The sequence below is a fragment of the Lissotriton vulgaris genome, chromosome 3_1 (genome assembly GCF_964263255.1).
Source record: "Lissotriton vulgaris chromosome 3_1, aLisVul1.2, whole genome shotgun sequence".
Lineage (NCBI taxonomy): Eukaryota > Metazoa > Chordata > Amphibia > Caudata > Salamandridae > Lissotriton > Lissotriton vulgaris.
In genome coordinates this window covers 752253960-752275582 of record NC_141689.1, presented here as the reverse complement: position 1 = coordinate 752275582, position 21623 = coordinate 752253960, and the positions used below count along the sequence as shown (strand labels likewise).

Here is a 21623-nt window from a genome sequence, read left to right as displayed (position 1 = left end):
TTTGGAATAAACTCCCTATTGACATGCGACATAACACTAATCTTCTTCCCTTCAGGAAAGCACTCAAAACGCATCTTTTTCGGGAGGTTTAGCCTCTCACCTACATGTCCTAAAGGCACTGTCTGACATTTACAGCGAGCAAAGCGCGGAGATACTCCTTCGGGGGTCGAGTCCTGCGCTATAGAAGAAAATAAATAAATAAATAAATAAGGTCTTGGTCACCAGTGGGTTATGCAATGTCGATTTATGTGCAAAGCCCAGTCTGTGCAGGGATCAGATTTCCAAGTAATGTTGACTATTGTGGGTAATTATCGAGTCAGATAACATCTGCATCAGCATAATTTACCAGAGTTGAAATTTGATACTATTTACGGCAGAAAATGAAGACCGATCACGTCCTCCCCACACTTTTGATGCACTCATCATTCTCAGCATATAGGCTCACAAATCACATGAGATGTTAGGATTGAGTATCCACACGCTCTGGGTGAGGGTACCACAACTGTATCACAACAGTGTGTGAGCATGGCAGACCAGCCAATTTCAAAATATATTTCCTTCTGTGAGAAGGAGGCATGGCTTTGAATAGCGCAGAGCTTTGTACAAAGAACAACCTAAGAGCAATCTGACACCCCAACAAACCCTGAGTGCCCCCTTAAAGGGAAACAAGCATTATGTGCTCTAAGCAAACTAGGGTAGTTTCACAACGGAAGCCACTGTTCCCATTTTTTCACAGTTGGCCATATTTGCTGTAGACGTAAGCCCACCCCGGTGAAAATACTACTGTGTCAAAAGGCTAGGACCCACTGTGAGTTGGATTTGTTCCTTCCAAGTAACTCATTTCCTACTTATTTATTTACAGTGGAAAACAAATCTGGCAATTCACAGCAATGCCTGTCTGTGTCACAGACATATGAAAATGTTAAATTGTTCTGGCTTTGGTTTAGTTTGCAAGTGCTTTGCAAGGCTTGCTGCGACCGAGGGCGTGCTTTCTCTGTCCCACTTACACAAATAAAGCCCTTGGTTGTGTCTGCCGCTACATGCCTGAGCCTTGTTAGTCCTTCATGAGCATGGCGTAACAATCCGTGTCTGCTCGCCCTACTTCGTGTTTATGTCTAAGGATTAGTAGCAGCTGGGTGGCTGAAAGGAAACTGCGGCTCAGCAGCATTAACGGTATCCCGCGTGATACAACAAGGTAACCTGTGGCTCGCAGGCCCAGCCAGAAACACGGTCGCCGCAGCCATTAATCGAGACCATATCAGCTGTCCACACATACACAGCGATAAAGGGTGATGAATAAACATCGCACAAAGCACGGCGGTGTGCGTGCCTCTCTGACTCACAAAAAACGGCACACGTCAAAGTTTAAGTGTAACACTTTAATATCCCAGCATGTATACAATGCAAACAATAGGTACAAGTGGTGTTTAATCTATGAGTGTGACTGATTTCGGAATGTTTTGTACTTAATTTCCATTCGACCCCCACTCTGTGGCTAGCCAGGGTTAGGCGTTTCTTTAAAGGAAAAAAAACGGAGTCTGACTCCATAATAGATTAAAGAAGGCTCCTCCCCCTGCATCTGCTGGAATTCCCTTGTGTTAACACAGCTATTTTCAAAGATCTCATAGTTGCAGTGTTGTATTAATTTAGGCTAATACAAATTTTAGTCATTGAGGGTAGACACATTATTAATCTCACAGTGCAGCTATTTGTTTTATGTGACTAAACACAAACAGCGTGCAACTAAGAGATCTGGCGGGGGGACAGAAAGAAGCACTGAGTATAACAGGAGAGAACAAGGAGGAGGTAGTGAGTAAAGCAACGGGCACAGCTTGTGAGAGGAAAGAATGCGTATTGCAGAGGCGGGGGAACCGCCAAATGTAGCGCTTGTCTGCCAGGGTGGTATCAACGTGGATTGCTGCAGTGCGGCGGTCGGGAAAAAAGTGTATGGCAGGTAGTGCTTACAGATGTGCAACGCAGCAGTCGGGAAATGACAATGGCAGGTTGTGCCTACATAAGGGCAGCACCAGTGGGGTGGCAATATTGGTAGAGCCAGGAAGGGGGGGGGGGGGGGGGTGAAAGTAGCAAGCCAGGAAAGGCTGGCAGCTGCATCTGCCTGCTTCATGGTGGTGGAAAAATGACAGAATACCCCTGGGCACGAGTGCGGGATTAGGCGCAAGTGTGTGAATGGGGGAGACAAAAGGGTGTGTATGTGAAAAAGGGAGGATGACAACGAAATAAAGACATGAGGCACCGGGCAGTGGTGCAGAGTGTGGGGGAACCCCAAGTGTCCAGCGCGACGCATCATAAAGGATAATGAGACATAGGAGCAGTAAGTGAAAACAAGGGAGGGGGGATGGTGTGCGCATAGACAAAAGATGCGAGGATGTTAATGGGAAGGAATCTGGGCTGTGGGCGGAGATGCTCCTGTGCCGCCTAGTGAGGTAATAAGTCGGCGATCAAGGGACCCCCTGATAAGGCTACGTGTTAGTGGTGGCAATATGACGGGCGTGATATGAAAGGGACCGGATGCCCAGAGTGCGGTCCATCTGGTATAGTTAGAAGTGCACCGTCTGGCGGGGGAGGAGTAGGTATCCTGGGGAGGCCTCTGGATGGTGAGGGTCTAGAGAGTTGTAAAACAATAGTCAGGGCGTGAGCCACGAGCGAAAGTGCTTAGCAACAGCGGGCGCTTGTGCGGCTAAAGTGAGAGCACCCGATCGCAGCTGTGCACGTCACGTGCGCGTGATGGTAAGCTGGTCGCCGGGAAAGTAGCACTTTTCAGAGCTACTAAATGTCTCGGCCAGGACAGAGCATGCGCTGGATCAGGCCGAGACCTATAAAGAAAAGGGTCGTTGAGGCTGTTTCTGATGTCCTGGGGTGTAGTCAATCTCCCTTAATGGACATCCGCTGATTACAACTTCCAAAGACAACCTGGAAACCCACTCTCTGCAGTGGTTTCCAGCTCATCTTTCCTGCCACCCTGTGAAATCAGCTCCTCACCTGGTGAGCAAGTGAAGGGAGCCAATATTGTGTGTCACCTTGTGAATAGGCAGGTCTGTTAAGGAAAGAGAGGCTCCGTCAGTATTTTAATGGCTAGACACCTCCTAAAACATGGATATGTAGTACTATTCCTCGTAGTTTTTGTTCTTAAAATCTTCCAAATGTAGATGTCCCTAAACTCCTGAAAAGGTGCACTAGAGCAGGCAACTGAGCTTTCAACCTAACTCTTGATAGAAACTGAGCTCTTTGGAACCCTGCAAGCTCTGCTCCTTTTCCTTTTTCTTTCTACATTAGTTCATCAATTTTGAAGCATGTACCCACTTCTGATGCAAGCACTGTTCAGACACCATAAATAAATTGCAATATAATAAACAAGATGGGGACTTCAACATACCCTGGGAAAATATGACATTCAAGTAAGAGTATATTAAACAATACTTAAATCTGCACTCAACAATCATCTTTAACACAATAGTAGTCAATGGGTAATAGGCTACATACAAATACACATATATTAACAGCATTTGAAATAACATTTGTGTTCACATTACAGACTCTAGAAGTCTCACCTTCGCAATGAAGTAATCCCAAATGCTAAGTTCAGGTGGAATGAATTTTTCTCTGAAGTTTGATGCCTCTGGCTCTACCACGACTGGGAACAGAGGTGTCTGTGGACTATCGTTAGTTTTTGAGGAATGTTTGATAAGTTTCTGTTGCTTTTCACCTTCTGATGATGGAGAAGAAGCTTGAAACAAAAAGATAAAGATTAATTTAATTCACCTTAATGTTAAAGGATTTTTTTATTTTTTCCATTTAAACAATGATCTGGCAGCCTTCACCTATTCCACATTTCTACATGTCATTATTCTACTACATTTCCAAACTCTGCTTTCAAATAATTAAATGCATGAAATTGAAGAATCGTAAGCAATTCGGGTGGTTTAAATGCAATCTGACACGATTCACTCACTTTTGTTATTATATCAAAATTCATAACTAAGTTATTTTTAAACACAGAGCAGATTTAACATGACAATACATAGTCTTAGGTTAGCGAGGCACTATTGATATCTCCACAAATTATGCAATTGTACTGCAAATAAAGAGTACATCATGGCGCAGATGTACTTGTCCCTCAATTACTTAAAATAATGATATTTGTAGGCAGTGGGTCACTCGTGTTATTCTCCACAATAAAAAGCAAAAAATGTGCTCACTGACTGATTAGGTCTCCAACGTTAAAGGCAATGAACATGAACTCTTGCCTAGCGTCGTATTAGTTTCACTTTAAAAGTTTTAACAAAATGACCCAACACTCAAGCAGAAAAGGTGAGGTAGGATGGATTGCCTATTAATCTTCAAGCCAGATAATAATCATTATGGAGAGAAAGGACAGGTTTCATAAGGCAGGTTTACGATTTTGGAAAAGCATACGATGTAATAACATTAAATTGTTTTATTAGTCAGCTATATTTCTACCTCGTTTCCCAGGGAGACAGGCAGTGTCCCTACCTTCAGTTGTAGAGTTGATTTCTCTGGAAACAAGCTGCATTTTGTTTTTGCTATTATTGCTTTTGTTGCCATTTACACCAGAATTCGGGCCATTGCCTTTTAATTGAACGTTTTGAAAGTCCTTTCTCGTCTATAAACTGGTTGCTTTAAGTCGGATCTGTGCATCACTTTTAGTTCTCAAAAACTGTGTAATATCATATGAATCATCAATAAAATATCCTGGGAATGGATTCCCGAGGAAATGTTGATGTGTGTCTGGATGTACGGTTGCCAATTTAAACATTGTAACTCTTTGTAGCATTTGGCCACGGCTGTAGGTTTGAGTAGCTAAATCTGCCATCTTCCCACTAATTCTAAAGATTTGCTTGGATGTAATCATTTAAAGTTCTCACTAACGCTTTCAACTCCAGAGTCTCAAAAATAGTTGACGTTTTTATTTTTGGAATGACCGTGTTGATATTGAGTTAGTGAATGATCACATGGAAATGATACTACATTGTACACTATTATAACTTGTAGTGTGCGCTGAAGGGAGTATATACTTTAACTAAAATCCACATTCTAATGTAATAGCATGTACAAGATATGAACCTGGAGTGGCGTGTGAAAACTGGCGAGTTGTATTGCCTTATCACAGACCAGCTCAAATGTCCCTTAATGAAATGGGAACAGTATTATTCTGTCTGTTTTTTTTGTTTTGTTTTATAACAGTTTTCGTTAGCGTTCATGTGTATATTGTTTACTTACAAAGTACACGTCTTAGACCGCAATGTTACATATACACTCAAGATCTTTCCCCATGTCAAAGACGAATGAGGTCTCATTTTTGGACCATGTTCTTTTAATTTTAGCAAAAAGAATTCCCAACATAAACCTCTTCTTCCCCTCTCCACTTGGTGCTAGATATAACTGTAGCAATGTATTATTCCCAAGTATCAAACATGTATAAAGAGTTAGTGAAACCACCAAGGACTTTCTAATCATCCAATAGAGGAGACCTAATCTATTGACTAATTACAATGAGTAATGGCCAGAGGGATCATCTTAGCAATCACTTGCCGAACAGAAGGACAGCAAATTCTGTGTTCTACAGGGACATGTCAAGGTGGCCGAGTGTCATCTTTAGTGATGCTTTTAAATTGCTCAAGTAACATGTCCCAGTCCTGTGATATGAAATATTTTCGTAAGCTTGCTCATTCCTCCCTGTGTAGTAAACTGCTCTCAGCTTGGACCCTTTTAATCAGCATATATTCCCAGGTAGCTATGACCGGGGCGCTATTATGTTTCCTCCATATACTGATGGCAAGTTTAGCTAATATTGTGGCCAAGTCCTGGAATTTGACTGCAGGTCTCTCGAGGGCTGGGTGAGGGAAAAGGCCAAGGAGCATTTGGAAGAGAGAGCCCCATTGTGCTGGTGAGTAGTTGCAAAATCCTGATCAGGTATGCTGTGGGCCTGTCCCATCCTACAGCATTGTGTATAAGATGCTTCAAGTAAGGAACAATCAAGACAGCCAGTGGCGGGCCCTAAAAACATTTTATTTATGCTGGCTGGCATAAATTAAGCTCTGTTAAGGATGTTACAATGAATAGATCTAAATCAAGTTCCCCAGGACACTCTGTCGGAGGAGTCCAGTATTTTCCTCTAATACAAGTCGATTCAATTAGATTCAATGAACTTTATTCGGTTCAGATAAAACAACCATAAAAGCACACTTAAAACAATTGTTAGAAACCAATACAATTCATTGAATTAATGGAATACAATCATAATTATTATTACAGCTTAAAACAACATACTTTTCCTTGCATGAATTGATCTCAGAATGAATGTCGCATTATAAAAACAAATATCGGGCTCTCGCATTCTAAACAACAAACTCATAGCATCATCCGTAGTTAAAGTGCAATATTTTTTAAATAAGGGTTTTAGAAAAGGAATACGGAGGTTCAGATACAAATCACTTATAAGGAGAAAGTGCAAAGTACTTTGTTTGGTGCGTCCATCACAAGGGCAGGGGGAGAAAGGATACTTTTTTACACAAGGAAATGCTACCAAGTGATGAACAAGGCCTAATCTAATTCTTGTAAGGACAACACGGTGCGACGATCTAGTTACCTGGCTCAAATAGGTTTGGAATCCCTCAGTTTCTAGATATGAGTAATAGAACTGACAAGTTGTTATGCCCTGTGCTGCTTTGGCGTGCATACTTTCTCTCCCACAGAAACATATTTTTCACTTCTACTTTGGGCAGTTCTATTGCTCCATTGGGGGTTTCCAGGATGTTTATTTTAAATAGATCCTTAAAAGTTTGTGCTATATAATTAAGGCAGGGGATCTTTAAACAATTATCTAGTCGGAGGCATTTTTTGATAATCATTCTATTGAATGTGGTTTCTTCCTTCAGCCATATTGATCTCCAGATCAATAATGGTCTGAGCCCAATTAGGTCCGTCAGGTAATTAATCCCCACTTCACTGTAAATTAATTCAGTGGACGCCGAAGTAGGTAAACAGAGAAGCTTTTTAAGAAACATATTTTCCTCTGTTTGCAAATTACCATAATAATGATGACCACATACCCCCGCACCATAAAGTGTGATTCAGGTGCATCTCAATTGGTAAATGTGCATCATATCTTTAATTCGAAGGTCCCCTAATTTTGCGGCAAACCTAAAAATCCCGTGTACACTTTTTGCCATTTTAGCCCGGAATGTTCATCATGTCTCGCGACCACTAAATCAAATGCGCTGCTGAGGTCAGCGAAACATAGGAAAAGGGACCCTTGCTTAGTACGTGTATATTTTCCGATTAATAATTCCAGATTAATGCACTGTTCAAGGGTTCCCCGCCCTTTCCTAAAGCCATATTGGGTCTGTGTTAAAATCCAGTTGTCCTCCGCCCACTCCTCTAATCTGACAAGTAGGACCCTACTCATAACTTTAATAGACGAATCAAAAAGGGAAATTGGCCGATAGTTTTTGGCTTCAGATTTATCTCCCTTCTTAAAGATGAGAATAATAATTGATTCATGTAGAGGGAGCCCCTTCCGTTACAGCGGTGTTAAAAACTCTATTTAATATGGGACCACAGAGAGAAGGTATGGCTTTATAGACATCTATTGGAACGCCGTCCGGGCCCGGTGCTTTCCCTCCCTTACTGCTGTTAATTCCTTGTTCTACCTCCGCTAGAGTGATATTTAGAGGTATAATCGGCCAGACACTTGGATCCCTAGAATCATTTATAGTTATATTTCCTGGGTTAAAAATGCTAGAGAAATGTACAACCCAAGCCTCACTACTGACATGAGATGTCAATTCAGGGACTTCCTCGTTTAAGAAAGGAGAATTAACTGTTTCCCAAAACAGCTGACTGTTAGATGTGTCTGCAGCCAGAGTTAATTTGTCCCAGGCCTCCTGTTGGAGCTCTCTCTTTCTCTGTTTTATTTGTAATTTATAAGCCAGTCTTAGATTCTTTACAAGCACCATATCCCTGCTCCTCTAGACAGTGCTTGTTTTAGCTGGTTCAGTGAGAGGGTGCAAGCATGGTTAAACTATCCTCTATTCTGGGTAAGTTTCTTATTTAATGTCGTAGTCAGGATAGTATTAATAGTTCCATTAATTTTACAAAAGTTCGTTAAAATCTGGGCTGGTTCGACATTAACATCCAAATTCTCAGAGATCTCAGTATAACATTCGGAGATAATATTTTTTAACACCTTATCTGGATTGACCCCTTTCCATTTTATTCTGGTGCCATTTGGTCTACACGGGGCTATATTGCCCATTCTAGTTTGTATTACTGGGGATCTATTGCCCCATACAGCTAATGGCATAATAATGCAGTTATGATCACTGAGTAGTAATTCTTCGATCCATGGTGTGGTGCAAAGAGGGACAATATTTGCAGAAACCAATACATGATCAATAATAGTAATTGCATTTCTACCTGTAAAAGCTGGGATCAATTTCCCAAAACCATCTCTTGCGCACTGCATTATATCCAGGTCAAATTTAGCCAGAAATGTGTTTAATATATCTCCATAGGGGTTATGTGGGAAGTGCACACAGTCATCTCCTGTATCATTCCTAAACCCACAAACCTTGGTCGAGGACAAAGGACATGTTGGCGAATTAAAATCTCCCATCCATATTATATCAAAATTGACATCTTCTTCATTACCCAATTTATCAATTACATTCTCCAGTTCTGTAACTACTTTATAACGTGTACATTCAAACAAATTATTATAAAAATTAATTAACAAAACATCCCGGCCATTTTTTGGGTGTAGCCAGAGTCCCTGTGAGTGACGTCCAACATTTGTAAACATTTTAACTTCTAAAGGCAAATTATTTGACATAAGTACTAGAAGCCCCCACTTTGCTAAACCAGCTATAGAGCACAATGCAGGTAAGTTATAGGAAACAAACCCCTCAAAATTAACATGGTCTATGCACCAAGTTTCCTGGAGACATATAATGTCGTGTTTATTGAGAAAATCCGTCCATCCTAACATATCTCTTTTTTTGTCAATCCAGCTATATTCCATGAGGCTATAATGAACCCACTAGCTATGGGTCATTTTCAACTGACCGGGTCGTTAGAGGCTGACCATCCTCGGTCACATCAATTATAGAGATCACAACCTGGGGCTGAAAGATCTTCTTATAGAGGTTGGCCTATATTGCCATCAGGGGTCACTCCTTGCTCTTTGCTTAAATTCCTTTCTTCCAAAGTAATTATGACCCCCTGCGAACTTGACACCTGTCCAGATAACAACTGTCCCACTGGTCTCACAGCCCCTTGTTGGCTATTACTCCTAGGGCTCGCCGTTCCTTTAATATGGCGGGCAGGACTTTGTCAATCATTCTCCTTAAGGGTACTGAGTGGTTGAAATCTATTATCGGTGGAAAGGGCAAAATGTGGCAAAGGTGGCATTGACCAATTGACTCTACGGTATTCCTGATCTACTCCCATAGGTGTATCTTGTTTTAAATGGCTGTAAAAGAAACCAAGTGGAAGGAGTAGAAGACTAGAATCATTATCTTGTAGTGTAGTTCCTATTTTCCCAATAGGCCCTGCACATTGGAATAACATAAACAGTAGTATCGACGTAGAAGTGCGGATCTTTCTTGACTGAATAGGAAGTGATCAGCTTCCCTGGCACAGCCAAGAAGGGATTCAGTTTTCCAACAACCGTGCAACATGACAACTTTGCTCCTCAGATAAGAGTCAATCTCTAGAATCGTGTGAACAATAGACAGTTATTTTACTCAGTCAGTTGTTGTGCAGATTACTTTCACAATATGTAGAGAATAGAGAGACGGGCGTTTTCAATAAAGGGTAACATTTATTAAACAGTCTTTCTTCTCGTACAAGAGAAATGAATTGCCACAATTGCAAGACTTGTTATTATAAAAAGTACGTACAGTAAGATGAGTATTGCGAAATCATACTGTAAAAGCATTGATCTGGTTTCTTAGCCATACAATGGTTTAAAATGAATAAAACATACATACATTCATATATACATTAGGCTAAAATACTCAACTGGTGCTTCTAACTACGCCTACCCCAGTGTACCTGACCTAAGCCTAATACTTGGGAGGGGAGTAAGTAAGTAGCTTTAAGTTAAGTTGGTTTTGCCAAGGTTTGCTTCAAGAATTCTCTCTAAGGGTTTAGTCAACACCATACCTCTGGAATAGAATGATGGAGGTCTGGTATCTCCTTCAGGGAACTCGATATCCCAGTCACTTGCAAGAGTGGGCTGGAAACGCCGGAGCTGGATTTCTCTGCAGGAGAAAAGACAGCGTCTCTCTCAGCCCGTCGAGGAGGGCAGCTTGCATCTGCTGGGCTCTTGCAGGGGGACGGCTGTTCAGCTCCTAAGTTCACCACACCATCGTTCGCTCGTTAGCAGTGATAGCAGTAGTGATAGCAGCGATGGTATCATCAGCATAACAGCAGCAACTTCAGCGTTTGCTTAAGGCAACGTTGGTAATATTTATACCTGAAAGGTGCCTTGTTTGACGTAAGTTTTTGGACATAAGACGTCAATAAAGATGTCACTAGGAAGTGATCGTTTATCAGTGCTCATTAGAGTTCTATTCCTAATCAAAACATAGCAAGCGGGGCTTTCCAAGGTTGCTGAGTTTTTATCTTGTTGAAGAACTCGGAGTGTTAATCTAGGAATCTTAGATAGTAACTTCTGCTATGTCATTGCACTAATTAGCTGCAAAGGAAGAGGCAGAGGAAGCGATTCTGAAATGTGGCTCTGTTCGTGTGAGGCCAGAGACGAGTTTCTGAATATTGCATATGATCGGTTATGCCAATATAGGGAATAAATGGATTTATAGCCGTATAGGGGCATAAGGTCACAGTATCGATCAGGATCCTAGATTAGAACGCGACAATCTGACAGGGCAGGAGCTCTTTCCAGAGTTATCCTAGCATAATGTGGGTTCTTAAAATTAATAATAGCAGTCACCCTTCATTGATTTCCTTAAAGGGCCGATCCAATTTACTCTTCTTGTCGTAAGAATCTGGTCTGCATGATTAACAGGGTAGCCACAATTTCGATTTAACCAGTACACCACTTTATTTTTGAGGGACGCATGCGTTTCTGTTAAACTCCGACTAAGAGGGGGGATATTCACCAATACTGCCACGAACGGGCAGCAATCCGGGGGAAAATTAATGGATCTAATCCTTTTTCCTACCTCTGGTTCTTTCTCTGTCCGATTTATAGGCACCTGTGTAGTTTCCATATTCCTGGTTCCTTTGTTTCCTGCATCACAGGGGTAGCTATTCCTCATCGATTGCTTTCTTTGTCCTAAAGGGGCTGTGTTGACTACTGTATCAAGTATACTAGGATTAGAGCTTGCCGCTTCTCCAGCCCTCCTATACCTGGGGATATCAGATGCAACCCCTGTGACAGATGTTATTCCTATGTTTTTACCGCCATGTGATCCTTCCTGCTGCCTAATTATACTTTCTTTAAGTAGCTCATTGGAATGGTTAAATACCCCACTAAGTCTAGCAACTTCACCATTTAATTTAATCTGTTTTATCATGAAGTAGTTTGAGGTATATGTCTAATGTAAGGGTTAGGGCGGCAATGATCTGATTAACCTGCGCATCACACATAATCCTCATGCTAGGTGGGTGTTCCACTATAAGGTTAGGAGATGTAACCCTTGTGCCTTTACTGGTTGTCCCATGTTTTTGCTGGATTTTGCTACAGCTCCTTTTCCTTTTTGGGGTAGGTAATCCGTTAGATGCCGGTAAACAACAAACTTCTCTAAGTTAGGGGGAATCTTGGGCAGGATCTCGACAAAGAATTCAAGGGGTGGGGGGGGGGGGCAATATTTTGGTCTTTACTTGCATTGGACTCTACATTAGACTCTACTTGCAATCGCATTTACAAGGCCGGATCCTAATGAGAGGCGGCGTTCTGCCCTGTCTATTTCAACGCTAATGGCGCTAACCGCCTTCACGAGATAACAATTAATGGTAGAGCCTGGGGGCTCAACTACATTATTAATTCCTTTTTGTAATTTACATTTCTACATATTGAGGATATCGTGTTTATTAAGGAAAAATGTAACATGAATCAAAGAGCCCCCAGTTGCCAAATACTAGCCTTATATTATGCTCGGTGATATTAATACCAAAAAGAATACACAAATACCCCTATACACAAATGATGTGATTGTTACTATAGCCAGGACCAATGCTAATATAAACCAAAAAAACGAAAAAACGTACTTTAAATCCAGTGTATGAATAGTACAATGGTAAAATATATTATCAAGTATATGTATCTTAATAACTTAATCAGCCTTAGTGAATCTTAAAATGATTAAAAGCTTATTGATCACCTAGATTTCAAAGAGAACATTAACTAGTATTAATACTGCATGGAATCTAGGGTAGCATGTACAAAGAAGCAGGTTGCATAAACTTTGTAATTCAGAGAGTAGCCGGCTACTCACAAGTTCTTTGTTAATCCGTAATTACAAATCCAAGGGGGTTTGGCCCAGCCTAGCCTTGCACAGTCTCAGACGGGCTTCGCCCGGCGCGCGTCCGCACGCGTTACCGGAAGTGGATAGCGAGGTGAGTTATATTACGGCCGCTAGTGGGAGGGGTCAAGGCAGGACAGCTGGCGTGGGCCCCGTGTACACCTGGGACCTGTAGTCCTTTCCCGGTCCGGAGTTGCCCCACGCAGTCTTGAGCTGCGAAGCGTCACCCGCAATGCGGGTGGCGCGAGTTGTTTAAATGCACCCGCTGGCGAGAGGGGCGAAGACAGGACAGCTGGCGTGGGCTCCATCTGCACCTGGGACCTGTAGTCCTTTCCCGGTCCGGAGTTGCCCCACACAACTCTTGAGCTGCAAAGCGTCACCTGCTTAGCGGGTGGCGCGAGTTGTTTAAATGCGGCCGCTGGCGGGAGGGGCGAAGGCAGGACAGCTGGCGTGGGCCCCGTGTGCACCTGGTACCTGTAGTCCTTTCCCGGTCCGGAGTTGCCCCACACAAGTCTTGAGCTGCGAAGCGTCACCATAATACGAGTCATGTATGGCTTGGCCTAAATCAATCTTCCATGCTATGCACTGTGTGCTATAGGATTGGTTCCTTTGCAGTAAAAAGGCTTTGTAGAACCCCTGATGAGCTTGCGCCAGATGCCTGCCACATGGAGGGCTTGATAAACTTCACGCTTAGGTGGTAATTTGTGCTGTATGCAGTATAGCTCATAGAGAGATTGTTTGATGCGTTAATACATTCGGAATTGCCCAGGTGGAAATTTATGCTCAGCCATTATGTTTGGGAAGTCTATGAACTCCCCATTGAGGAATAAATCACCCAGTGTAAAGAGAGGCCAGCTGCATGCCAGGCACACAAATACTCCAATCTCAATTTGCCTTTCAAGGTCGGTAGGTCTACCAGAGGAATGGCCAAAGGCAAAAGTTATCTGTTTACACTAGATAGACAAGATGCAGCAATGCCGAACAGTATCATGGGTGGAAAAGGTAATCATGTACAGGAAAACAGATCAGGAGTAACTGAGTACCCAGGATCTTGGTAACAATTTAATAATCTGTAGTGGGCAATATGAGCGAAGGTACTTTGGATCTTTATGGGGTTTCAACAGAGTGAAGATAAAAGCGGTGTTAAGGGTTTGAGGAAGAGTAACAGATGAGTATTTTATTTTAATTGCATTTATGTAGCGCTTACTACCCCTGACGAGGCGTCAAAGCGCTTTTTCGGCGAGTAGCACGCTACTCCGGGACCCATAGAGGATTAGTGTTGAATTATTATAGTGAAAAATGCAAGTACATTTTAAGTGGTGAATAGGTTAGCCAGTTATTTGAATTTGGAATGATAGCAGAAGGATAGAGGAGGACAAAGGTTTGTATTTATTTAGCGCTTTTTGACGCACGCTATTCAGGAAGCCTACAAGGATTAGTGGTGAACGAATATGGTGTAATATGAAGTCATTTCAGTGGTGGATATTAGTCAGTTACTTGGAGTGAGAAGGATAGCGGAGGGATAAAAGGGGAAGAAAGATTTGCATTCATATAGCACTTGTTACCCCTGATGGGTGTTGAAGCGCTTTTCTGGCGAGTAGTGATGTAAATAATTAATTTACTCTCTTAATTTCTATGCAGGTAAGTACTTAATCAATAATAACTCAATCGGAATGAAGGAAAACAGAGTCCGTGGTGTAAGAGTTTCTAAGGGTTTTATTCCTCATAAAGGAATCAGGATATCATGTTCTGACCACCACACAGGGTGTCAGAAGGGATAGATGAGCGCGCTCTCGTTTATTGGCAATACATAGCTTATATACTTGATTTACATCATTGTGTTCAATGTAAGAGGCGTAACAGCTGAGAGAAGACAAGATAACAGTATACACGTGGTGCTAGTACATCATCAAGAGGCGTAAACTAGGCGTGAACTAGGGTGTGTGCTAGAAACGTCACTGATAGGTGACGCAAGTGGGTGGCACCAAGGGGTGGTGCTAACAGAATGTTGCAATGTCAGCAGAAATCGGAAGCTTGGATGCGCGCGCAGCTGCATGACGTGTGATAGACGGGGTGCAGGGGACTTGACATTTACACTGGCGGAAAGAGACAGAAGTCTGGCATGTCAGATCAACTTGTGCTTCTATCATATCTGATATCTGATGTTTAGGAACTAAGCTATCTGGGCAGAAAGGTTTCTAGAGCAGAAGCTATTCTATACTTGCTGTGAGTGCGTGTATAAGCGCCTGAATGTCTGTATGAGAAGCGTGGGGGCATGGGGCCTTCCATGGAAGCATGGCAACAGAGGCTATGAATTACTTGCATAAAGACAGGTCGGCCCTTTAGCCCTGTAGCTGGGGAGGGATGTTTACTGAAGCTAGCAGGCTGGAATGTATCTTCGGGAGGAAAACAGATAACTCGAAGGTTATAGTCAATCTTGGCAGGCAGCAGGCTGAGCTGAGCACGGAGGGCCGCGCTAGGAGTAAGTCAGAGTTCACGGGAACGGGGGCTGCTTGGGCAGAGGCCCTCGCAGTCAGAAGCCAGAAAAGAGGCTCGATGGCAGAGATTCAGGGCCTACTTTCAGCCAGGCTGAAAAACGTAGGAGTACACTTCAAAAAGACGTTGGCATAGCATACTTAGGAACGGACCATCAAACCCATTCATGGTGGGTCTGAAAGAGGACAAGTTAACGTTGGACGCAAATGTATTTGCGTCTTCATAACTGATACAGGAGGGAAGTTACATGCACTTTTAACTCGTACATGGAGTCGGTGGGGTACTCGCTAGGGAACACAACATGACCATAAAATTTATATTACCTCATTCCCTCCTTGTTCCCTACGGACCCTTCATGATATATCGATCCTCATAAATCGATCGGTTTGTTCTTGTAACATCATATGTTCGTCTTTCTTTCTTTGACTGTTTGAGAGGCAACTGGAATGCTCAATGCAGGATGTGGCACACAGTCCACATATCGCTGGCCCACACTGCAGGCATAGGCAACAACTGAATACTATAACAAGGCCAATGCCTAGGAAGGATAAGATCTTCCATCCCCAAGCTGTTAACGTAGTCCAGAACCAACCGGACCAAGTCCAGGTGCCTGGATTCTGATGTATCTGATTTGCAATTTTATGTAAACGGGTGATAGCTTGATAGACAGATGGTGCATTTTGTGGAATGAAAACACAGCAACTTGACCCGATGACCTTACAAGCTCCACCTCTATCTGCCAAGATGACGTCAATCACAAGACGATTTTGAAGGACAACAGTCCGTATAGCAGACTGCTCCTCTGTTAAGTTACCTAGAGCGGAGGCAGTTTCGTTCACTACTGCTTCAAGTGTTCTCGTTAATCTGCGTATTAATTTACTGTTTTGGACAGGTCCTAGGAAGAAAAAGAATCCTTTATTGAAATCAGTGTACTGTTCCCATGCCGTTTCTGTGTAGTCGACAAGGGGAATATCTCTTTTGGGTCTATTCGGTGCTAGATTCGTATTTCTATGGTAATCAGGAGGAGCTAGAAAAACAGGTGGCAGAAGGAATGCAATGTAACAGGTACCATCCCAATCTGGGGACAAACGTATGTATGCGGTATGACCACAAACAAAGTAGGAATGACTGGTAGCTTTAAAAGACGATTTACCATGGTCACTGAACTCGACCACAGTAGTGCATTTACTATGACCTACGTGTACTGAACCTTTCTTGCTAACACATAATTCACCTGTGACGGGTAACACTAACATATGGGGCAAAACTGGAGCAGTTTCAGATTCAACAGTGAGGATCATAAGGCTAATTGTGTAATTACCTAATCCATATACTTCATTTTCTAGATCAGTTCCTATTCGAGTGGGAAGTCCTTCTTTATCAGGATAACAGACGTTGAGCAGGACTAAGTTCAAGTTTCCCCAAACCCAGCCCCCATCGGAAACAGCAATATCAGGATCTAAAGAATTAATTATTTTAAACCATGCTCCACAGGAGCCATTGTGAGTGAATGGGTACGGAAAGAGAGGCAGAGCTCCCTTGTAATTCTGGTAGGGAGGGAGTCGACCACATATCCAGCAGTCTGTAGCATTACTTGTCTGATGGGAATGGTGTAACATACTAATGAATGTATTGTTGCGCAGCGCAAGTCTGTAAGAGAGTTCATGTGCAGGAAGTTCACTAAAAGTGTGTTCAGCAGAGACATTGTAAGCAGATTGTTCACGCCTGAAAATAGGCCAGTACATAGGAAGCAGAATGCTGGCAATAATAATTAGAATACTCAGAATAAACATGATTATTAGTGTCACTATGCAGTGACTACGAAGTGATTTGCAATATGTTCTTCTCTTTTCCTCTCTCTCTCTAACTCGATCTAGGGGATACATGTCAGAAACTATTTAACCGATTCACCTAGGGGAGGACTTAAACAATTAAACTGTCTGACTTGCTAGATCGAAGCTTCATTCGGTAAAGTTCTTGAGGAGTCTTTTCTCTTTTAGGCACAGTAACGTCTTGTGCTTCAACACAGTCTTTGGTGGGGGTGGACGAGTCAGAGTCCTGTTTCAGTCCGTTTTTTAGTTCATTGCATAGCTTGATGTGACTCGTGTGGACCCACCCCTTTCTCCCCTCGATTTTCACGGCGGTCCTGGTGGTAAGCAGAACGGTCTTCGGAGACTTCCAGCGGGGCTCCAGCGGACTTTTCCGGTCGAAATTCCGGACGACTACCAGGTCACCTGGACGGACCTCATGCGCCTTTACATCGGTGTTGTCAGGGAAGGCTGCGGCAACCTGTGAACGACATGATTGGAGTGCAGACATCAAGGAGGCAAGGTAATCTGTCAACATGTTACAATCAATATCAGTGATCTTTTTCGGAACGGGCGTCCCCCACATATTCGGTGGTCTGCCAAAGACCACTTCGTACGGGGATAGCCCTGATCTTGAGTGGGCGACCATTCTCATATAGAATAGTGCCACGGGCAGGGCGACTATCCAGTCGACCCCTTTTTCCTGACAGATCTTGGCAAGACGGATCTTTAGTGTCTGATTATGCCTTTCTACAAGGCCAGCTGCTTCGGGATGTCGGACACAGTGGAACCTCCACTGATATCCTAGCAAGAGGGAAACTTGTTTCATCAACTCGGACGAGAACGGCTGTCCGTTATCTGAGTACACGACACGGGGCAAACCGTACCGTGGGAAGAATTCACGAACCAACTGTCTGGCAGTGGTCGGAGCAGTGTAGTCTGGGACTGGGTATGCTTCGGTCCAGCGGGACAGAGCACAAACAATTACAAGGACATACTTAAATCCTCTACAGCTATTCATCTGGATATAATCCATCTGGAGGACTTCAAAAGGGTGATCGGGAGGATGGAATCCACCTTGCTCAACAGGGACGCTTTTACCTGGATTGAACTGACAACAGATCATGCAAGTACGCACTTTCTGTTTTGCTGCTGCTCGTAAGTGTTTGTTGTACCAGAGGTTCTGTAAACTGTCTAACATGGCTTTCTCTCCAAGATGGGCAGGACTATGTGCTGTATTTATCATGACTTGAACCATTGAGTCGGGGAGAAACCATATAGATTTTCCCTTCGTCACCCAACCTTGATCTGTCTGAATCCCTCCTAGTTCAGTCCATTTCTTTATTTCCTCTGGAGTAGCATGTGTCTGGATGTCAATTACGTCTAGGGCGGGATCTCTAACTGTCATACACTGTGTTTGTACTATTGTCTTTGTCACATCAGTAGTCTGGGTGTGAGTCAATGCTGTATGTTTTGCTGTCTGGTCTGCCAGGTCGTTACCCTGGGAAACAGAATCTGTGACTTTAGTATGTGCCTTACACTTCATGACTGATATGCCCGAGGGCAAATGTATTGCTTCTAACAGTGCTTGAATGAGGGGGCCATGTTGTATCTTGGCCCCATGAGAAGTCAGAAAACCTCGTTCTTGCCAGAGGACTCCGAAGTCGTGTACAACTCCGAAGGCATAGCGGGAATCTGTGTATATGTTAACATTTCTGTTCTTGGCTAGAATACAAGCTCGGGTCAGAGCGATGAGCTCTGCTGCTTGAGCAGACAGGGTGTCAATACGATGTGTTTCTTTAATTTCAGTTTCAGTGGTCACGGCGTACGCGGCCACTAATTCTCCTGTACTTGTTCTCATGCATGAACCGTCCACATAAAGTGTCAGGTCTGGATTTGTCAATGGGACATCTGTTAAGTCTCGTCTAGGCTTAGTTACTGCATTAATTATTTCTATACAATCATGCGGAGCTGGATCTGTCATAACTGTAGGTAACAGTGTTGCTGGGTTCAGGATGCTGCAACGTCTGATTTCTATGTGTGGCTGGAATAGTGTTAATTCATAACCTGTCAGTCGTGCTATAGTTAAGTGTTGAGTCTGGGTTCTGTTTAACAAAACCTCTACAGAATGTGGTACTTGAACTGTTAACTGATGACCTAAAACAATTGAATCACTTTGTCTTATTGCTAACGCTGTTGCTGCTACTGACTTTAAGCACGCAGGGAGTGCTTGAGCTACTGAATCCAATGTACTAGAAAAATAAGCACACGGCTTATGTGAACCTGCTTGGTCTTGAGTGAGGACAGACAACGCTGTGCCATCACGTTCTGTAACAAAAAGTGTAAACGGTTTGCTGTAACATGGTGTCGCTAAAACTGGTGCTTGGCATAAAACTTTCTTTAATTCTTCAAAAGCTTGTGTGTGTTCCTGAGTCCAAGGGAGGACAGTCGAAGTCGCTGCCTCCTGTGTCGTTAACTGGATGAGTGGTTTAGCTAAGAATGCATACTGGGGAATCCATTGTCTGCAGTACGAGGTGAGGCCTATGAAGGCCCGCACTTCCTTTTGTGTCTTGGGTTGCGGCATGTTCACAATTAACTGAATGCGATCGGGAGTGAGCTGTCTCCCCACTTTGGACAGTAAGTGACCCAAGTACACAACTTGCTGAGCACAGAATTGTAGCTTCGAAGGAGACACCTTGTGTCCCTTGTCAGCCAGGAAATGTAAAACTGTCAGTGATGCTTTTTCACATTCGGGCTCACTTCGTGCGGTGATCAGCAGATCATCGACGTATTGTAGTAAAGCGGTGTTAACTGGCATTTGAATACAATCTAGTTGTCTTTTCAGTGCTTGACTATAGATGCTGGGGCTTTCTGTAAATCCTTGAGGTGCGCGCGAAAATTTGAAACTGCGTCCATTTAAACAGAATCCGAAGAGATATTGGCTCTCGGGATCAATAGGCACGCTGAAGAAGGCGTTCTTGAGATCAATTACAGTAAAGAACGTCGCTTCTGAATCAATAGCAGTCAAGAGAGATGATATATCGGGGACCACAGGATACTGTGGGATAATGCATTTATTCAATTCTCGAAGATCAATCACCAGCCGATATACTGGCGGTGCATTGGGATCAGTACGTTTAAGAATCGGAATGATGGGTGAATTACAGATATTGGAGTCGGTCTCGACGACCACTCCTTGGGCAATGAGCTCTTCAATGATTTTCAGTAAAGCCGCTACAGCATCGGGTGGTAACTTGTATTGTCTGATTCTGGGTAATACAACACCTGCCTTGAGGGTAACGCGGTATGGTGTAATGTGCATACATCCTACATCAGTTGGGCCTTTTGCCCACAAGTAATCAGGTACATTTTTCAATCTGACGTCAAACTCACGAAGGACGTAATGACCCTTGAAATCCCGCAGAAAGAGTCTAACTCCCTCCGGGGAGCAGCATATTATAGCTCCTAGAGCCTTCAGTGTTTTAATTCCTAACAGATTTTCCGGACATGATTTTGTTAGTAACAGGTCTGTAACGCGTGATAATGGACCCACAGCCAGGGGAACTGGTTCTGATACTTCATTTACAATAGGTTGTCCTGAAAAACCAAGGGAAACATTTTGTGAGCCTGAGAGGGGTGCCCCTGGAACTTCGTCATGACTTATTGTAGTGCGACTTGCCCCTGTGTCAATTAAAAACTTTCTATCTTTCCCCAATACCTGACTGTGTACATAAGGACCTTCTTGATCTACAGGAATCTCGATAAGAGGCAAGCCACCTTCCCTCTCTAGGCTGTTTCATGTATATCGGGAATATTCGGGGTAAGCAGACTGGGCATACTGGTACATCTGTTGTGAGACTTGCTGAGTTGCAGCAATGGGCTGTGGCTGTGGTACTGCTACGGTCTGTGCTGTCTGTGCGGATGCATGCATGGGCTGTGTATTCGGGGTAGACTGATGCTGGTTATGGTCTGGTCTAGGCGGATGCGGTCTCTCTTTAGTTTTACCTGTCGCTATGTTATGTTTCAGAACTGCACATTCGTGAACGTAGTGACCTGGCTGCTTGCAATAATTGCATGTCCCTTTAACAGGAGCTGCAGCGTGACTTGTCTGGGTCGTACCTTTCCTGTGACTGTCGGATGGGACCGTCTGGGCTACTAACATTTTCATTTTCGTGTCTTTCATGCGCTTCTGTTCCTGATCTTGTTCTTCCCTAATTCTATTCTGGTGATATTGTAACATTTGTAACATCTGGGATGGCGTATTTGCTTGCCATGTACTCTCGACTTTATACACTCTATTTTTAACTAACGGTAGGGAATTCTCGACTAACTTTGATACAAAAAGATGTGGGTACGACTCGCTACTTGGCTGGAGGCCACTATTGATAATAAAACATTTCTCGAATCTTGAATAAAAGTCGCTAGTATCTTCATCATGTTTCTGTTTACAGGACGAGATTGCATCCCAATCCTCCTTTCTAGTTGTCAATAATCTGGGCAGGACCTGTACTATTAAACCTGGTAATGCTTTAGTTTTGTCCCCAAGGCCTAACCCTGGAACCCGTTTCTTTTCTTCATCCTCTATTTCTGCCCAGGCAATCTTTGCGTCTCCCACCTCCCAGTCCTTTTCCTTTAATTTCTCGAATATACCCGTAGGCAATAATACTTTCAACATTTTCATGATATCATCATATGTGTAGTCCCCCATCAGTAACATGTCTTTGAGCTCTCTATGAAAACCTGCAGGGTCTTTATCATGGCACGGTACTAATTTCTTCATTTCTAACAG

General features: G+C 43.2%; 1 protein-coding gene across 2 annotated transcripts in view; it reads right to left on the bottom strand.

Moving 5' to 3' along the window:
- The window catches only part of DMXL1 (Dmx like 1), a 2236090-nt gene that overhangs the window by 753748 nt on the left and 1460719 nt on the right, over positions 1–21623 (bottom strand). For both annotated transcript variants that reach the window (XM_086961064.1, XM_086961065.1), the window contains one exon: positions 3570–3745. In XM_086961064.1, coding sequence (XP_086817190.1) covers positions 3570–3745 — 176 coding nt within the window. The remainder of the gene's footprint in view (positions 1–3569; positions 3746–21623) is intronic.